The 19,856-nt window shown below is 43.4% G+C and overlaps 1 protein-coding gene across 2 annotated transcripts; it reads left to right on the top strand.

Moving 5' to 3' along the window:
* Window positions 1-1,400: 1,400 nt before the first annotated feature.
* On the top strand, window positions 1,401-19,810 carry LOC311045774 (vang-like protein 2). Of its 2 annotated transcripts, none has more exons than XM_084057821.1 (8): window positions 1,401-1,469; window positions 8,588-8,996; window positions 11,931-12,054; window positions 12,871-13,478; window positions 15,019-15,152; window positions 15,802-15,937; window positions 16,590-16,833; window positions 17,416-19,810. In XM_084057821.1, exons 2-8 carry the CDS (start codon window positions 8,911-8,913, stop codon window positions 17,674-17,676), a joined length of 1,593 nt encoding a protein of 530 aa, XP_083913947.1. In that variant the 5' UTR covers window positions 1,401-1,469; window positions 8,588-8,910; the 3' UTR covers window positions 17,677-19,810. The 2 variants fall into 2 exon arrangements, with proteins under 2 accessions (XP_083913947.1, XP_083913948.1); XM_084057822.1 differs by lacking the exon at window positions 1,401-1,469 and adding an exon at window positions 2,126-2,257.
* The last annotated feature ends 46 nt before the right edge of the window (window positions 19,811-19,856 follow it).

A 19,856-nucleotide genomic window follows, 5' to 3' on the forward strand; every position in this document is an offset into this window, starting at 1 on the left:
TTCTTTTGTAGGCGCACAATTAAATTAAAAAATATACTGTGTACTGAAAACTCAAGTGCTTGTCCCAATATTCATGGTGTTACTTTATTTTGATACGTTCTTTGTCCGCGGTCCACCTTTTGGTTCTACTCCCAAGTTGACCCACTTGTTGATAAACGCAAATCATTCTGAAAGCAGCATTTTTATAGTGATAAATTAGAAATACGTTTGTATAAATGTAGAATCTGATTGTTGAAAGCTACATTCTTTATGATACTGTATTATTGAATGTACTGTAAATTATTTTAAGGAAATGCTTTCCATTGTATGGGCTGTGCCAGTGGTTCTCAAACTTTTTCATGCCAAGGACCCCCAAATTGATATATATTTGGCCACGGACCCCCATCTGAAAATGTTTTGGGCCAGGGATCCCCAGACAAGATTTGTATTAAATAATTGTAGAATTGAACATTTTTGAAACATTTGAGCCTGTATATCTGCTATTTTTGAATAGCTAACGTATAAAATATTGATAAAGGGGTTAAAATGTATTAACACATTTTTCTGGAGCCCCCTCAAGGACCCCTGGGGGTCCCCGAAGCTCACCTTGAGAACCTCTGGTCTGTGCCATATATAGCTGTAAGGTCTGTGTGTCTGTCTCATAATAGTCTGCTTTTGAAGAAACCACTGACCCTGGCAGCTTCTAAAGCCCATAGCCCGGAGGAACAGTCGCGCTGTGATTGGCTAATTGGTTTTCAAGCAACTGTTGACGCGAGGAAACAATATTATATATGTTGTAATATACACATTCATCTGGACAACACCTGTCATTTTAGAAAACTGTATTTACTTGTTACTATGTAGATTTGGATTATTACTACAAACCATATATTAACCACTTCAGCCCTAAACTCTAGCTATTTGAAAATAGCCGATCTACAAGCTCACAATGAGTTGCATCGTGGCGTATTGTGAGCTTGTAGATTGGCTATTTTCAAAAGACTTTTATACATTTGAAACCTGTGATGGGACATTTTGTATAATGGCTACTTTTGGTACTTTTTAAGTATATTTTAATGACATTTTGATTACTTTTACTCAAGTAAATGTTTAATTCTGGACTTTTACTTACAACAGAATATTTCTACATTGCCGTGTTGATTTTAATTAAGTAAAACATTTGAGTACTTTTACCACCACTGATCGAATATCTCGTCCAAACAACGGGCTCATATCATGGTTCTTATTTTACACGTTGGTTAATGTTGTCTCCATGACTACTAAAACAACGAATCGCAGCGCGAGCGTCCCTCCAGGCGATGGGATTCGGACTACCTTTGAAGAAAAACCTCGAGGGAGGCCGCCGGAGGGGGGAGGGGCCTAAATGAATCGGGGGCGTGGCCAGGCCGCCGATGTTACGGTCGAGTGAAAGAAGTGGAAAGTGAGAGAGAGCACCTCCCTGAATGGACCTGGTGGAATAATAATAATAAGTAAGTAGTATTTTAGTGTGTAAAACTGTACCGTAGCGCTGTGTTTACGTGTTAGTCTGGACGCATATATGTACCGAATGTTACAGGCGAAGTAAACGTGAAGTTTTGGGCGGGGGGTCTCACGGTTTCTTTACCAAACAATAGTCGTGAAGAGACGCTGGCTACAGTGTTGCCATGTCGGCTTATTATAAGCGACTGTAAATATTGGTGATTGCGTTTTTTTTGGCTTGTTTCTAAAGTGTAGTTGCTTATTTGGGGCTTGTTGTTTCCCAAAGGTTGTTTAAACCAGTGGTTCTCAAACATTTTCATCTCAAGGACCCCCCAAATTAAAATGCATTTGTGCCAGGGCAGGGACCCCCCCATTCAAGATTTGTGTTGTTAAAATGTTACACATTTTCTTCAAGATTTTCTTTTTAAAATAGCCGATGATCTATAATCTCACAACGCGTTGTGCGCTTGTAGATCGGCTATTTTCAATCAGCAAGGCCCATGTAGCCTAGTTGCTTATCTTGGGCTTGTTTTCATAGACCTGGTTGCTGGTTTCTCTCACAAGATCTGGCAACACCCACTGGCTGGCTGTGGTCGCAGGGAAGTTTCGGACCCTCTAATGGGCCCTATTGTTGTTCTTCTCCACACCGTGGCCACGTAGCTCTCTGGACACATTCTTCTATACGAGGGGACACCATATACATGTTTAAACGTGACCAGAGGAAAAGAATGATACGATCTGAAAGCTTTGGGATCTAATGGAGGAGGCCTAGCATTGGGATTTTTTTTCACTGAGAGAGGTTGGTGCGGATGTCCATCCATTCATTAGTTTCAGCAGAGCAACGATCCAGAAAGAAATGGGGGAGAAAGCGAAACGATCTGTGGGATCACTGGTTTTGGTGGTATTATACGCGACACCCTGGGGCCTGACGCCCATTGTCTCCCAACAAACCATCTATGGAAGAGCTTTTAGACATCTTCATTTTCTTCTTATTGCTCTCAACTGCTGTAGTCTTCTGTAGTCCTTTGTGGCCTTGGCAATTGTTCAATTATTGATAATTGCTGCCTGGTTTCAAATTGTTGATTTATATCATAATGCACCGCTGCATTCAATGTGGCAGTACATTATGATAAAATGTAGTAGCCTTAGGATACAGTATAGTACACTGTATGTATCACACTGTATCCTAGGCTTTTACATTGTATCTGTAATGTAATGTATCCCAATGTGCTGCTACATTGATTGCATGATTTGTATCATAATGCACCGCTGCATTCAATGTGGCAGTATATTATGATAAAATGTAGTAGCCTTAGGATACAGTATAGTACACTGTATGTATCACACTGTATCCTAGGCTTTTACACTGTATCCCAATGTGCTGCTACATTGTTGTATTGTCACAGAGTTGGCACTGTTAAAAGGAATCTGTAACAATTCAATACATTATTCACAGACCTACATCACAGCAGTTATAAGTTGGTAAGACGTGGACGTTTAGATGGTATCTAAAGCCCCAGCAGTTAAGAGAGACCATGTAGAGTCGACCATGGGGGTCATTATTAAGATCTCACTATTTTGTCTAGTTGACTTGAGCCTGTTGTTGTTTATTCATTTGTTTAGACTCATTTGGCATGAAATGTAGTCCTTTCAATCACATTCCTCAGATACGCTCCTGCAGACTTGAGATTACTTGATGGCTTGTTGTACAGTAGTAGTTCCTCTGGGCTATTGGCCAAGACAATATTGCCTGTGGCTTTGTAAACAAGCCGGAACAGTACTGGCCTGGCTCCTGGCCCATAATATCTGATACTACTGCCCATCTCGTGTCATTGGAATACTTTGTTTTCGGATGCGGTGACTGAGTGCTTTATGGGCTGTTATGTAGCTATGCCCCCTCCAAATCACAAGACTCAGCAGAGGACACAGCCTTGTTGTTTCAACCACACCCTAATAGATCACTACACACACACACCTGCTCCATTTTGCTGGCCATGTGGGCACAAAGGTTGACAGTAGCAGTTGTCTTTTGAGACTCGTTTTCACCGGCTTCACTGAGCAGGCAACAGTGGGTGGTGGTCAGTTGTGTGTGTGTGTGTGTGTGTGTGTGTGTGTGTGTGTGTGTGTGTGTGTGTGTGTGTGTGTGTGTGTGTGTGTGTGTGTGTGTGTGTGTGTGTGTGTGTGTGTGTGTGTGTGTGTGTGTGTGGCCTTTGTACAGTGATCTGCCCCTTTCCCCGCTGGAGCTGCAGAGTGCATGCTTATTTTCACAGTTGGTATTTCAGGCCCTCAAATGGCTTTAGGATGGAGCATGTCATTTCAGAGATGGCCCAGATTGCTTTTCCACCATGGCAGCTGCTGGCTCACTTCCAGCAGCTTTTCAGAAAAATATGGGGCTGGTAAATTTAAAGACCGCATAGTTTTTTGGCACAGTAGAATGTGGATGATGATTTGTGCTGTGTTAGTACCATTTGTTTGCGGCGTAATGTCCCCTAAAACACACCACTATTAGACAAGTCCCCTTTTAGAAGAGGCAGGATATGGCATGGTCTTTTCCAGTCATTGCGTGTACAGAATACATTTATCATCTCTCCATCGGGTAATGAGGTGTGCTTAATGGTTTACACTCCCTCAGCCAAGCCTAGCCTACAGCCATGGCACTAGTTGGCTGGCATCAAGGCAGACATCGTGTGTCTAATCTTAGACCACACACACACACACAGGCTCAGGTCGCTCGATTGGTTGTATAGTTGAATGCGGTTGGATTCATCTGTCTGCGATTGGTTGTTCAGAAAAGAGTGAACAGGGGGTTGATTTGTGTAAGTCAGGCTTTTCCTGTCAGAACGCTTTTTATCAGGGATTTGTTTTGATCAGGAGCACGAATGCAGGGACAAGGCTAATCTCCTGTTCGGAACTAAAATGAAAGCTGAAGTGCTGAGAAGAAGATGACATCATTGTTTATTTTGTTCAAAGATGATTGGTCTGTAACAGGGGTTTACTCTGTGCTGGGACTGGGAGGGAGGAGCACCTTTAAATCATGGCTCATGGTGCGATGACAACCCTACAATTAATGCAGGACTAACAACAAAAGACTCAATTATAGTGAATAACTGGCTGTTACAGAACACAAATTACTACTGCAGAAAAAATGTCACACGTTGAGACAGACAGCAAAAAGGTCTGTACCATTTATATATAGAGCTAATGAACACCTGAGTGCTAGATGTAATCATGTAATTTGTCTTTAATAACATATCGTCACTGTCGGGCAGAAGGCTTGTATCTATCCATGTCCAAAACTGTTACTTTTTTCAGGAAATGAAAAAAATAACCTGTGTTCCAATGGATCCAATGTAGTTATTATTAAATATTTATAAAACCTACAGACAGACCTGATGTCAGTGGTTTCCCTATTTTTGGCATGTCATTATAGGCAAGAAAATTAAAATCTCTTCAAAAATGGCACAAAAAGAAGGAGATCTACGAGCAAACAACGGATCGCATTGTGACTTTTCCACAGCACTGCAATAGTGCACAACACTGTCATATGACAAAGTATAAAATAGGGCATTAATTTATGGAAAAATTATGAAATATGAAGATAGGAGGTTTCTGCCAGACAGCGACCATTATGTACATGAACGCTGACAGTGAAGTTGATGAACCGAGTCCCAGTATAGTTCATTAAGTAGGCCATAGGACGCTAGGATGAATAGGAAGGAAACACTATCCAGATCCTTCCACCAGACCACACCTTGCCAGATCAAGTGTTCTGCTATAGCCTCCTCACCAACAAAACCTAACTGACAGATGGACATCATTCTGAGCAGGCGGTGTAGTGCACTTTTCAGTTGATATCGTATTGTTCTGTGTAATGTAAAACGGGTAGAGCACCATGGCACACTTCAGCATTTAGGGGTTTGAGACCACTCTTGAAAAGAGTATTATTGACTCATGATAATTAATAATGTATGCTGCTTTGGATAAAAGAATCCACCAATGTGTATTGTAGCTGACAGGCTTACATCTGCCCAGCTGGGTACTACTTTACTACTAAACTGGCAGAGCTAACTTGCTAGCGATCTCCAGTCTCTCTTGATGCCGCCGCCTGTGCTTTTATCATTATCCAAGTTCACCTTTAGACCTTCCTGACGTGTATGTGTGAGAGGGAGAGAAAGCGTGAGTGAGTGAGGCACTAGTAGATAAACTACTGATTTTACACAGGTACAGCATTTTGACAGCAGCATAACACTGCTAACAGGAAGGATCCAGAAAATAAATAATGATCATTATTTCTTATGTTGTAACTTATTTCCTGATTTCCCGTCGTTTTGGTGTCTATAAATCTATATGCCTTATCCAAAAGGAGTGGTATCATTTAGCCTGAATGTTTCAACGCTGAGAAGACTGCACAAAGAACTTGACTGGCATGAATTCTCAATATTCCTATTCACAATCCACCGTTTGGAACAGCTAAATGGCTGGTTGCCATCGAATCTTCTATATTGCTGTCATGGTAATAGGCATGAGTAATAGACTGAAAAAGCTGATTCATCGGAACGACAAAGACATCATGTGGTCAATTAAGTTAAATTAAATTATGCTGGAACGCCTGGAAGCCATCTTGGCTATGCCAAGGATGGTTCTATGGCCTGATAGCAAGTGGTCTTTCTGTCCATTCAAGCGTTGTGGTCTGGAATGAGTTCTGATTAGCATGTGACGGGAGCTGTTGGTTACTGGCTGGCTGTCTAGTGTGTAGACTGTATGTGGTGCTGACTTTTGACACAGGCTGAAACCTGAATTATAATTTGTCGTATGACCAGTGTCTCATGCCGAAAATATCCGATCTACAAGCTTACGGTGCCTCGCGTCCGTGACTCCCTGTGAGCTTGTAGAAGGGCTATTTTCAAACTTCAACTACACACAGAGCAGCGTGACCGGAAGCAGACTCTTGTCTGAGTAACATGGTAGTCTGGTGGAGGTCGTCCCTATGTTCCCCGAGTTCTATGTTCCCCGGGTTCTATGTTCCCCACTTACGTTAGGGTTAGGTAAGCGGGGAACATAGAACCCGGGGAACATGGATACGCTCCCGTCTGGTGTATACTCTAACCTCCATTTCCCAATCAAAGTCAGACAACCACACCCACCCTTTATCAATTAACCAGCATATGACAGCCCGACATCCATCAAGCAAACACTTTGTCTGGTTGATGGAGGGCGTCATAAGGTCTCTTTAAGTTGTGGAGGGCGTCATAAGGTCAGATCCCCATGGCAACTGTCAACCACCAATCCGCCTCCAGCTGAACACCTTCTTTCATCCCCATAGCAGCGAAGAGGCCCCCTCGTCACCCGGGGGACGCGGGTTGCGTGGGAGGGAATGTGAGATGGGGGGGCAAACGAGTATGGTGAAAACACAGTAATCCAATATGGCTGTCATTGTTGTGTCCGGGCCTAGGCAGTTTGCCGGACGACTGAGCTCGCTACATGTTTTTGTCGGTGTGACGACTGACCTGGAAGACGTCGATTCCAGCACGCTCCGATGACACTTGTGTGTGGAAACGTCGACTTAGCGGGCCGGCGTGTGTTCCGTTTGCGCGGAGCAATGGGTCAAACATGAGGTCACACTGTCAGGGTTAGGGTTAGGGGTTTGGTTTTACCCTAGGGACAGCTCTGTACCAAAACTGGATGTTAGACATTTGGCCTTAGTAATCAATATTGTTTTATGAATTATATGTGTATTTGTTTCCCTGTAAAATTATGCCAACAGCTAAGATCACCAGACTACCCCTAATTAAAAAATCACACCTGTGTGAAGGTAGCGGCGCCTTTGATACATTTTGTCATCAATAAGTGTTTATAATGTGTTTATAGCCACGTGTCACGTGAAGCTTGACCAATCACTTTGTTGACGTGTCTGACCAATCAGAACGTTGACGCAAAAGCCAGGTATAGAGGGCTAGGTATAGAGCGGCTAGCGCCGCTAAAAATCACACCCTGTGTGAAGAGAGTGGTGCCTTTGATGAGCCCCGTATTGATGTTGTCATCAATGTTTGTTTATTGGACATACATACATACGGACCGACACACGGACAAAGTCAGATATAGGAGTGGTTGGCACCACTCAAAAATATTAATGTAATTGTGTCACAAAGCTGATCCTAGCCACTCATCCACTAGATAATTTGGTATAGAGTACAGTACACCAAGGGTGTGATGAAGGCAATGAGGCATCAGTTCTGTGGAGTTAGAACTGGCTGATGAGCCTATATTCATCACCAGTAAAGCCATGGAGATGCACTTGATGGTTGCTCAGTTGCTGTAATGGCACATCCTTCACCATTGTTACAACCAAACATGTATTAAGACCTACTGTAAGTTCTTGACTGATAGTATCTATTCGTTTTATCATTCTAAAAGTGGGCAGAGACTGAAAATGCACTCACGTATTTTGTAATCGAGGATTTATGTTTCTAGAATGCAGCGTTTAACTGCTTTTATTCTTTACACGGAAAGCAATTTTCCTGAACAAGAGATGTCATGTGTTTCCAATGAGACACAACACATTGCATTGTAAGCCATGTCGGTCACTGCACTCCCTCCTCCAAATAAGGTCCATAGTTCTTGTGTGACTAAAACCAAAGAAGGTTGGGTCAGACACGATTAGTTCCATATGGTTCATGACTTGCATTACAGGCGTGCAACAGCTACTGGGAATATCGCTGATGCATACACATGGTATGGGGGGGACTCTGGATGCGTACAGGGGGTTTTCGGGAACTGGCCTCGTGTAGCAAAGCGCTAACCTAGTTTGTCACTTGAGCAAATGGCTGCAAGAAATTGGCTGCTAATTCAGTTGGGTCTCATCTGTCAACTAACAGTGATGTGATGCAGAGGTGACCGTGGCCATGTTTGTGAAAAGGTCTTAATAGATTCAAACAGATAAACTGTATTTGTGAGACGTATCCACTTTCGACCCGGCGTCCGCATGTTGGCCATGTCGTAGGCGAAACCTTTTAAAACGGGTCTAAAAAACCCAAGCAGCTCTAAACAGCTAGTAGATTGCCTATCTTCGCTATTCTTCTGTGTTTTGTCTCTTTTAACACTTTCTATTGTGTTTGTTTCTCTCTTCCAGATCCTGGCTACTACCTCAGCACTCTCCCACCTCAACTCTCACCTCTCTCTCTCTCTCTCTCCTGACACCCCCCTCCTCCTCCTCCCCCTTTCCTAGCCCCCCCTAACCCCTCCCCCCTCTTCCCCGCCCCGCCCCCACCGTCGGCCTCCAAGATAGATTCCCTCAGGAGTAAGGTTGACTTGCTCAAGCTGCCGCTGGCCCTCTCTGCCAAGTCCATCACTGAGCGCAAGCTGAGCCAGCTGGTAGGAGGAGGCGTGGGCGAGCAGCGTGGTGGCCCTGGAGGAGTGGGCGGAGGAGGCAGGATCATCCGCGGAGCCCGCTCGATGCCGTCTCGCGACATGGACAATGAGTCACAGTACTCTGGCTACTCCTACAAGTCCTCGCACTCACGCGGCTCCCGCAAGCACAGGTATGAATATGAACACCAGTGGTGGAAGAAGTATACTCAGATTTTTTTTTACTTGAGTAAAAGTAGCAATACCATAATGTAAAAAAATACTCTGTTACACAAGTAAAAGGTCTGTTTTCAAAATGTTACTTGAGTAAAAGTACAAAAGTATTGGCATCAAAATATACTTAAAGTACCAAAAGTAAAAGTACTGAAATGTTTGAAAATAGCAGATCTACAAGCTCACGACTGAGCTTGTAGATCGGCTATTTTCAAATAGCCTATGTATAAAATAGGGCTGAAGTGGTTAATGTATGTTTTATAATATAATCATCTATATCTGTAAAGTAACTTAAGTTTTCAAATAATTGTAGCGGAGTAAAAGTACAACATTTGTTGATGTAGAGATGTAGTGGAGTAGAAGTAAAAGTACTGAAAACTGTAAATACTCTGGTAAGGTAAGTACAGTACTTGAGTACATGTACTTAGTTACTTTTACAATACTGATGAACACACACACACACACACACACACACACACACACGTAACCTTCCAGACATCTGTTTCACTGTCTTTCTCTTTGTCTCTCTCTCTCTCTCTATGTGTTGAATACACACTCACACACCTTTAAAAGACATCTGCCTCTTTGCTCCCCGATCATGTTGTTGCCAGGGGAAATTATATATATATTTTTAATCTTATGATTTATTTCCTTTCGCCTTCCTGGATGGGTCTACCTACCCTTTAAAAAAAACTGACTGAAAAGAGAAGATGCAGATGTGTGTCTACAGGTTGTCAGAAAGTGGTCTGAGATACCAGGTCTTTGAACTAAGCTCTTAAGATTTTAAAGCTGCAATCCTATTCCATTTGAATGAATAAAACATTATTCAACAAACCTGTATGGTAGAATGAGTTAGCACAATGATATGGTTGGGGGTGGTGTCCCCCCCTCTTCCATTGAGACATTTACACCCTGGTGTCAGGAAGGACACCTACTTTGTTGACACGTAGCTAGAGCTGTTCCGATACCAATACCAGTATCTGAAAAGCTGCCGATACTGCCTAAAATGCTGGTATCGGCGAGTCTTTGCAAGTGCTTCTCAAACCTTTTCATGTCAAGGACCCCCAATATGTATTTGGCCGCGGACCCCCTATCTCAAAATGTGTTGTTCCAGGGACCCCCCAGAAGCAAAGGTTTGAGTTACAAATGTTCGCTTTAAAAGTATATATTCAAAGTTCACGATTTAAAAAAAAATAGCAGATCTACAAGTGCTGCGCTATGAGCTTGTAGATCTGCTGTTTTTGAATAGCCAAAGTATGGTTAATATGATTGTGAAGCTATATTAACTAATTTAGCTGGGGACCACCTGGTATAAATGACACACTGGTATCGGATCAGTACTCGGTATCGACCGATGTGCAACTTATGGGTGTCGGGAAGGGACAACTGGTGTCCGTACATTCTCGACTCATAAGCCCAATATCTTCCCGGGACTAGTGTTGATTTTGACAGCAAATTTGTATTTAGTTTTAGTCAAAGTCTTTTGAATAAAATTCCATTTAGTTTTAGTCATATTTTAGTCATCTGAAATGTTTTAGTTTTTGTCTAGTTTCAGTCGACAAAATATCATAAGATTATAGTGGACTAAATCTACAGTTGATTTAGTTGACTAAAATGTATTTTGGCGGTGCCTTGATGGCGTCGTAATGGCTGAGTTTACACTCGGTTGCATGCTGAAAATAGCCGATCTACAAGCTCACAACGCGTCGCGCTGCGACGCGTTGTGAGCTTGTACATCTGCTATTTTCAGCATGCACACCCTAGCGCAACCAACCATAACATAACTTGTCTTAGTTCTACTGGATCTCTTCTCCACTAGTCTCTGTCTAACATTTTAGTCTAGTTTTTATTTGGTGACGAAATTGTCAATTGTCTTAGTTTCAATCATCGTAGCTTAGTTTTTATTTCGTTTTTATTTCGTTTTTATTTAGTTTTCGGAAGTGAAAAAAGGTAGTCGACGAACATTTTTCGTCATAGTTCCAGTCGACAAAATCAACACTGCCCTGGACAAGCGTGCATTCCCTCTTGATGAGCCGTATTATAAACTGGATTGTTTTATTTCCCACACAGGAGACCCCGGGTCATAATTCTAGGTGTTAAAGTTTCAATTACATACACGTATTTTTTTCACTCCAACCATAAAATCTTTTAGGTGTCATAATTTAAGGGCTATTACTGTTAAGATCTTCCAGGGGGTCCCCAGCAAAATGTGTTAATATAGCATCACAATAATTTTATACTTTCGCTATTCAAAAGTAGCAGATATACAAGCTCATAGTGCGGCACTTGTAGATCTGCTATTTTTTGAAAAATCGGGAACATTTGAAAGCAAACCTGTTGTTCCAGGGGGGGTCCCTGGAACAACATTTTGAGATGGGGGTCCGCGGCCAAATGCATATCATTTTGGGGGTCCTTGACATGAAAAAGTTTGAGAACCACTGGTGTAGAGCCCAGTTTTTATATACCACCCTAAGCTAACGTCCATAAGTAGTACTGTACATGTACAGTAGATGCCTGGATAACAGTAATGGTCCATTGCACCGTATCAAGAGTATTTAGCTGATGTTGGCTAGTTTCTACCTGTCCTTGGAGCAGACTGCTACACACTTGTTAGGTTCCTTTGCCTGCAGGCACGTCAGCAAAAAGCATGCAAATGGTAATGTTGCAGCTAATATAAAAGTACGTCAGAGTAGAAACTTTATCGTCAGCACATGTGGAAATTTGCTTTTGGCTTTTACCGTGGTAGAATTAACCCCGGATATAGTGTAGCGACACGGCATCATATCACCAGGCACAACAGAACCTGCAGACAAGTACTTATTATATCAGTTCCAAGTTATAACAAACCTCCTTAAGGCTCATGTTTTCTCCGTTCTTCTGTGTGCGTCTGCTAGGGAACGGAGGGACAGGCATCGTTCCAAGAGTCGAGACGGCAGCAGCCGCGGGGACAAGTCCGTCACCATCCAGGCTCCTGGAGAGCCATTGCTGGACGCAGAGTCGACCCGTGGAGATGACAGGGTCAGTCACTTGAGCGTGTTGTTAACTCTGTTAAAATGAGGTCATCAGTGACTAGAGCATGGCACCCACCGTGGTCAGGAATGACCACCGATTAAAAGAGATGCTGTTACATTTTGGCTGTGGTTGGAATGTTTGTTTTAGTTTATTTGCTACTTAATTGGTCATCTTATTGTATTCTTAAAATCGAATTAGTTTGCTGGTAAGATAGTGAAAGTAGCTGATATGTTTTGAGTTAACCCAACCTGTGGCTCATGAACCAAAAACTTGGTTTCCAACAATGAGAAAAATGTACAGTATGTGCAAATGTTTACGGCGTGGCTCCTAGCGGTCGAGCCGTCTAGGAAAGGATTTGCGAGTGTTTGTATGTCGTGTGTATTTGTATGTGTATGTGTGTGTGAGAGAGAGAGAGAGAGAGAGAGAGAGAGAGAGAAAGTCTTGAGCTAATCTCACAAACCACTGGACCGATGAGCACCAAAATTATTGTACAGACTGCCAGTAGGCCAAGGATGTATGACCCACCCACATACATTGTGGATATTGTTACATTTTAGAACTTTTATACTGGAAATGTATACTGAAACCTTCCCCACATAAATATGACGCTGATAAAAACTGTCATCGATGATGACCGATGTGGTAGACTGGCCACTTAAAGTCCTAGGTCCACACGGAGGCCAGGCCGCCACTAGAACCCATCTTGTTCTCCAGTCATAGTAGTTCACAGGATTCTCACATTAGACCCTGTGTAGTGGTTAATAGACTCACACATACACACATCATGCTCATTCCCTCTCTCTTTCCTGTTGTCTCCTCCAGGACGACAACTGGGGGGAGACCACCACGGTGGTCACGGGCACCTCGGAGCACAGCGTCTCCAACGAGGACCTGACCCGCGTCTCCAAGGAGCTGGAGGAGTCCACGCCGCTGGAATGCAAGCGCTTCCTGGGCCCCGCGCTGGGCTGTTGCCTCAGCGTCTTCGCCCTGGTCACCCCGTTGGCCTTCCTGGTGCTGCCGCAGGTCCTCTGGCGCGACGCCCTGGACCCGTGCGGCACGCCGTGCGAGGGCCTCTACGTGTCGCTGGCCTTCAAGCTGCTCGTCCTCCTCATCTCGTCGTGGGCGCTGTTCTTCCGGCCGCCGCGCGCCACCCTGCCGCGCTTCTTCGTCTTCCGCTGCCTCCTCATGGTGCTGGTGTTCCTGTTCGTGGCGTCCTACTGGCTGTTCTACGGCGTGCGCGTGCTGGAGCCCAGGGAGCGGGACTACCGCGGCATCGTGGAGTACGCCGCGTCGCTCGTGGACGCGCTGCTGTTCATCCAGTACCTGGCGCTGGTGCTGCTGGAAGTCAGGCACCTGCAGCCCGCCTTCTGCCTCAAGGTGGTCAGGACCACGGACGGCGCCAGCAAGTTCTACAACATTGGCCACCTCAGGTTGGTTGATCTTAACGCTGCATGATGTTTCTTTACAAAAATAGATTGCATGTACAGAATAATATGCACGTGCATTTTTTTAATTGTGTTTCTTATTGCTTAGTATAAATGAACCTTTATAGTAGAGCTCCAACGATGCCACATTTTTGGTCCAATCTCGATTTTTGGAGAGCCCTAGACCACCCATTACTGATGTTTTGACCAATATTTTGTCAAAAAGTGCAACATTTTCTTCCCATTTGAGAACATGAGTTAATTAAAAAATAAACACAATCATCTTTTGATTGATAAAAAATAATAAACACATAAACGGAACCTAAAATGAAATACCCAAGATAGGGACACCAGGTTGAAAGGGGTTAAAAATCCGGACACAAAAAATCGAATAATTGACAATGTGTTGGTCTGGCTCTACTTCATACTGTAGGTGCTGACAGATGAGGTAGTTTATTGGGTGAAAATCAAACGAATAAAGTGCATGTGTGATCCAAGACAAAGCCCTATGTCATAGGAGTTTGTCTTGGATCACACATAGACTTTCCCGCTCCAAAACCGCATTTTTCACACAATTAAAAAAGGAGTGCTTACCGCTGCAATTGGCCTTTGTGGGCCCGGTTGTGGAAATTGGCAGGGGGTTGAATTACTCTGCTGGCGTACCGCTGATAGACTAGACGTGTCTGTGTGTATTTTGGCATCATACTGTACATTTGTATTTTCTAACCAAACCACGCACATGTGTATAAATACTAAGAGGGTGAATCAGAGAGGAAGTGTATCCTCAAGTTTTTTGGCATGTGAGTGTTTTGTGTGGGAGGGTGGGTCCTTAAGTCTATCTTTTCTCCTGTATGTATTCATTCATTTTTGTGGGTAGCATGTACAGGCAGCGCAACTATGCTTTGTCTGTCAGAGCTGTTCAAACCTCAATACATTTTGATCTGCCTGTCAACTAAGACATGACTTTCTGCAATAATCAAGCCTTGGTAACATTTTCAAAATGATCAGTGATTTGTTTTCATCGCCCTCTGGTGGAGTAGATAACGGACTGGTCAGAACTCATAAAGGGACAACTTACTACTGAAAGTGATTTTGACAACTAAACTATCATTGTCTAATTGTAGTAAATTATATATATAATATTTTCAAATAAGTAGAAAATCTGTTTTCTACTTATTTTAAATGAGCTGCATTGTCACTTGAACCCTAGCATCCCTATTCTGGGGCTAACATTCTATTCAAAGATATTAGATGTTTAGAGTGAAAACTAGAGGGGGCCTAGTATAGAGCCCTTTGGAATCCGATGAACTAAGTATAAGGTTTAAGTGGTTAAGAGTTAATAATGAAATCCATCGATTGTTTTATTGTGTTGGTTCAGTAAATGGTTAACATTTGACATTTCTGCCGTTAGCAGAGGTGGAGAAAGTGATCCTGCACTTTGCATGGAGTGGAAGTTGCATTGCAAAACCAATGTGTTGCCAAATGTTGTAATATTTTTTTTTATACTTGCATATTAATATTGGGCCTGCATTTCTTGTATTTTCAGTATCCAGCGGGCGGCTGTCTGGGTGCTGGACCGTTATTACAGTGATTTCACCGTCTACAACCCCGCCCTGGTCAACCTGCCCAAGTCCATCCTCTCCAAGAAGATGACCGGCTTCAAAGTCTACTCCCTGGATGGTAAACTAGAGCGTCACACCTCTCATGTCATTTCTTTACAGATCAGATCAGCAGTTGCTCTTTAGAATTTGAATGTGAGGTCGGCAGGTTGGGTGGATTATTGAGATGCATACGGCAGTAAGGACCAGTAGTCTCCATTGCCTCCGTGCAATGCTGTAGTGTGGGGTTTACAGAAGGGTGGCATAGCGGTTTCCTGTTCTGGTTAAGTTTTGTGATGGCCACACACGGCGCTGTGCCAGGGCCTGATTTCCCACAGCTTCATTAGATTGGCTCAACAGCAGATTTGAACTGTATGTGTACTGTAGTATCATGTACACTGGTACACATGGTACAGACACATAGTATCATAACTGGCACACATGGACAAAGGTGGTTCTTTTCAGTGGAAGGCAACCATGTTACGACATACAAGAGCCATAACACTAAAGCCATATTTTACACACTGATAACAGTTTTACCACCTGGTCATTTCATCCATTCCTTCTAGCGAGCTTCTCAGTACATTCACCCCTTACTATTGGCTGCTTTCAATGCTGTCATCAAGGAATTAAAGCGTGCTCTACTGTGATATTAATTGTAAGTTGCTCTGAAACTTCAACTAAATGCTCCGACTCACACCGACTTGACTGTCTCGTTCTGTCTGTTTTAGAGAACACCACCAATAACTCCACAGGCCAGTCCCGGGCCATGATCGCTGCTGCTGCCAGAAGAAGAGATAACTCCCACAACGAGTTCTACTACGAAGAAGCGGAGACGGACCGCAGAGTCCGCAAGCGCAAGGCCAGGTCAGACCCCAAAACACTTCGTAAATGTGGTGCTGTTTGGTAATTGCCCTGCTGCTAGGGACCACGAGACACTGTTTAGTACGTTAGGAAACTGTGGCAGTGGTGGAAAAAGTACTCAAATGTTTTACTTAAGTAAAAGTATCAATATTGCAATGTAGAAGTACTCTGTTACAAGGAAAAGTCTGGAATTCAAAATTGACTTGAGTAAAAGTACAAAGGTATTGGTATCAAAATGTGCTTAAAGTACCAAAAGTACTAAAATCTACAAGCTCACAACGCGTCGCATCGCGACGCGTTGTGAGCTTGTACATCGGCTATTTTCAAAAAGCCTAGGTATAAAATAGGGCTTAAGTGGTTAATGTAAAGTAACTAACGTTTTCAAATAATCGTAGTGGAGTAAAAGTACAATATTTGCTTCTGAGATGTAGTGGAGTAGAAGTAGAAGTAAAAGTATAGACAATTGGAAATACTCCAGTAAAGTAAAAGTACCTCAAAATTGTACTTAAGAACAGTACTTGAGTAAATGTACTTAGATACTTTACACCACTGGGTATTAGCACAGCTGTGATTCAGACATGTAATACAGGCCTACAAGCTATCACCCAGACAACCATATTGACCCCCTCCTGTTATGTCCGTATCCTGACTCCAGGTTGGTGGTAGCCGTGGAAGAGGCCTTCACTCACATCAAACGGCTGCACGAGGACGAGGTGGCCTCCTCTCCCAAACACCCCAGGGAGGTGATGGACCCGCGGGAGGCGGCCCAGGCCATCTTCGCCCCCATGGCGCGGGCCATGCAGAAGTACCTGCGGACCACCAGGCAGCAGCCCTTCCACAGCATGGAGAGCATCCTCACCCACCTGCAGTTCTGCATCACTCACAACATGACGCCAAAGGTGAGCCGCCTTCTCTAAGTTGGAGCTTTATTATTTATCTTATTTCATTTGATTATTTGTGTGATTCATGCCCATATTTTTGTGCCTTTTAGTATTACTGAAGTTGGCCCGACGTTTTCAGCTTTAAAACTATAAAACCGTATTGGAGAAGACTTTTCTTGCCCGACATACATGTACCAGGCGGTCCCCAGCTAAATTAGTTAACACAGCGTCACAATAATTTTAACCACTTAGCTTTGGCTATTCAAAAATAGCAGATCTACAAGCTCATAGCGCGGCACCGAGTGCCTCGCTATGAGCTTGTATCGTCTGCTTTTGAAAATTTGTGAAAATGTGTGCATATCTTTCAATATACATATTTTTTTAAAGCAAACATTTTTAACCCAAATCTGTGCTACTGGGGGTCCCTGGCACGCAACATTTTCAGATGGGGGTCCGTGGCCAAATGTGTATCAATTTAGGGGGCATGAAAAAGGTTGAAAACCACTGTTCTAGACGGCTTCCTCTTTCGGTGCCATGCCATTAAAAAGAACCAACAAAATATCTCATGATGATGATGATGATCCTTACTGTCTCTTCTAGGCCTTCCTTGAGCGCTACCTCACCCCCGGCCCCACCATGCAGTACCAGCGGGAGAACGGCAGGGGGCGCCAGTGGACCCTCGTCAGCGAGGAGCCTGTGACCACGGCGCTGCGCCAGGGCCTGGTCTTCTCGCTGCGACGCCTCGACTTCTCTCTGGTCGTCACGGTGACGCCGCTCCCCTTCCTGCGCCTGGGGGAGGAGTTTATCGACCCCAAGAGTCACAAGTTTGTCATGAGGCTGCAGTCGGAGACCTCTGTCTAGACAACATTTGGCGGCGAGGGGAAGGGAAGGGCATCCCTGTCGGGTTTTTCTAAGGTGCATCCTTTAAACCGGTGGTTTCTCAAAACGTTTTAATTTCAAAGACCCCGCAGTTTGGTTTGCATTAGGCCACGGACCCCCGTGACTCTGAGAGTGCACAGATGGAACAACACTACAGATGTGTAAGGGTCCCTTTTGGTTCCCAACTATCAATAATATAGCCGGGGGACCCCCTGGATCCCCCTCAAGGACGGACGCCCCGGGGGTCACTTTGAGAACCATTGCTTTAAAAGCATAATCATCATCATCCGATGCCTCATGTTCTCTTCTTGCTCGGTTGCTGAGCTGGCAGGAACGTGATGACATCATGTGTGCAGGCAGTACAATATGCATTTCAGTCCAGAACCAGCACTGAGACGGAACACAGATACCACCTCCAGGGGAAAAAAAACACATCAGTAACCATTGAATCATTAATGTTATGGATTTTTATTTTGTCATCAAGAGACTGTCATAAGCTACGTGATTCACTCCCCTCCTCCCCCTCCAAGAAAGAATATCGTTGATGCCTTGACCCGGACCATGTGTTGTAAAGTCTTAGTCGTTATGTTGCGCTGTAAAACACTTCCCCTTTTTTCTTTTCTTTTTGGTTCTAAAGAAGGGACTTGAGTGTCTTTTTAAAAACAAATGTTGCAATGTGCTGTAACCGACCACTGGACTCCAGGACTGTGATGACTCATCACTTTTAACCACTAGAGGGGGATTGTGACAGACTTCTCGGTTCCTCTTCCTGATGTCTTACAAATGGACCAATCCAAACACGGCTCTGACTTCGACGCTGGTGTACCACCTCCGTTGGTTACCTGCCAGCGTGTAGGACCTTTTTTTAAATTTTATTTTGCTATGGAAGGTGTGTGTGTGTGTGTGTGTGTTTGTGTGACATTTTTATTATTATTATTATAACAGAATGTAGCATTATATGCATTGACTTATAATTGTCTTGGCATGTCTTCCTGCATCTGTTTAAAAGAAAAAAAGGAAGTGCATTCCTAAGTTGTCTCTCGACTGAGGCAATGTCGTATCGTGTCTTTCATTTCATTCTATGCTGGCCTCTTGGCAAAAAAAGGCCCATAAAGAAGAAAAAAAAAGATATTACTCAAAGATAATGTCACAGTTTTTTTTAACAGGTTTTTTACCTATGTATATCATAAGAAAGGAGTCTAGACCAACTGTTCATAGTTTGACTATGAGCTGACTTCTAACGGTTCCATTTTCTAAGCGGTTTTTAAACCCCCTCACCACTACCCCAGACTGGACGTGTGATTGTATTCCTCGCTGCACGTCATCTGCAGAAGTAGCATCACCGCGTTGTGCCACAAACCCACAGGTTGACAAAAAGCACAGTAAACATGCTGCCTCCTCCTCCATCCCCACAGCCTTACAGACGATGTGAAAAGTATCTCTCTTCGAGTAAAGACTCTGTCAAGAGAGCCTCTGGTTTTTAACCACTCCACCACAATGTACGCTAACATGTGATTTTGTGCACGGTTAATGTTTGTTCATACACCATCGTACACCAGTGTCCCTTGCCGAAAATAGCCGATCTACAAGCTCACAGCTGTGAGCTTGAAGAGCTGCTGTTTTTGGCAAGCGACACAACGTATGACGGGGAATAGATCAGGCTTAATAATGCAACATGAACCGGCACAAACTGTACTCTACTGTTTGAGCCACACTATGACTGACTGACTGTTGGTTTCCTCGAAGGTTTTTCAAATGCATTTCTTGTAACAAACAATGATGACTCTAGTACCAATGAACAGTGACCACAACTGAGGTGGTTTTTCTTTTGTTTTTTTTCTACGACCGAGCGATCAAGCTGCTTTTCCTTTCTCATGCACGCTAGAATTGTTTGCGGTTCAAATGATTTCCTTTTTTTTTTATATACAGACTTTGTTTTTCTATAATTTTTTTAAGGTGCCTAAGTTATGATGATGCAATTTACAGAATGTTTTTACTTTTGAAAAAAAAAGAGAAAAGAAAAAAAAGTGGCTTGTAAAGAAAAACAAAATTTGTAGATTTGTCTTGTATCATGATCCTTTTGGTAACTGTAACTTGTATAGTGCGTTAGCCATCTTTTCCCCCCCACTATTAAACCATTTTATTGCATATACACATGCGTT

The sequence above is a fragment of the Gymnoscopelus microlampas genome (genome assembly GCF_963454915.1).
Source record: "Gymnoscopelus microlampas genome assembly, chromosome: 5".
Lineage (NCBI taxonomy): Eukaryota > Metazoa > Chordata > Actinopteri > Myctophiformes > Myctophidae > Gymnoscopelus > Gymnoscopelus microlampas.

Coding starts and splice junctions, on each gene's coding strand:
- LOC311045774 (XM_084057821.1), top strand. CDS start 8,911: ATGCCGTCTCGCGACATGGACAATGAGTCACAGTACTCTGGCTACTCC. Junction 8,997..11,930: donor CGCGGCTCCCGCAAGCACAG/GTATGAATATGA, acceptor TGCGTCTGCTAG/GGAACGGAGGGACAGGCATC. Junction 13,479..15,018: donor TACAACATTGGCCACCTCAG/GTTGGTTGATCT, acceptor TTGTATTTTCAG/TATCCAGCGGGCGGCTGTCT.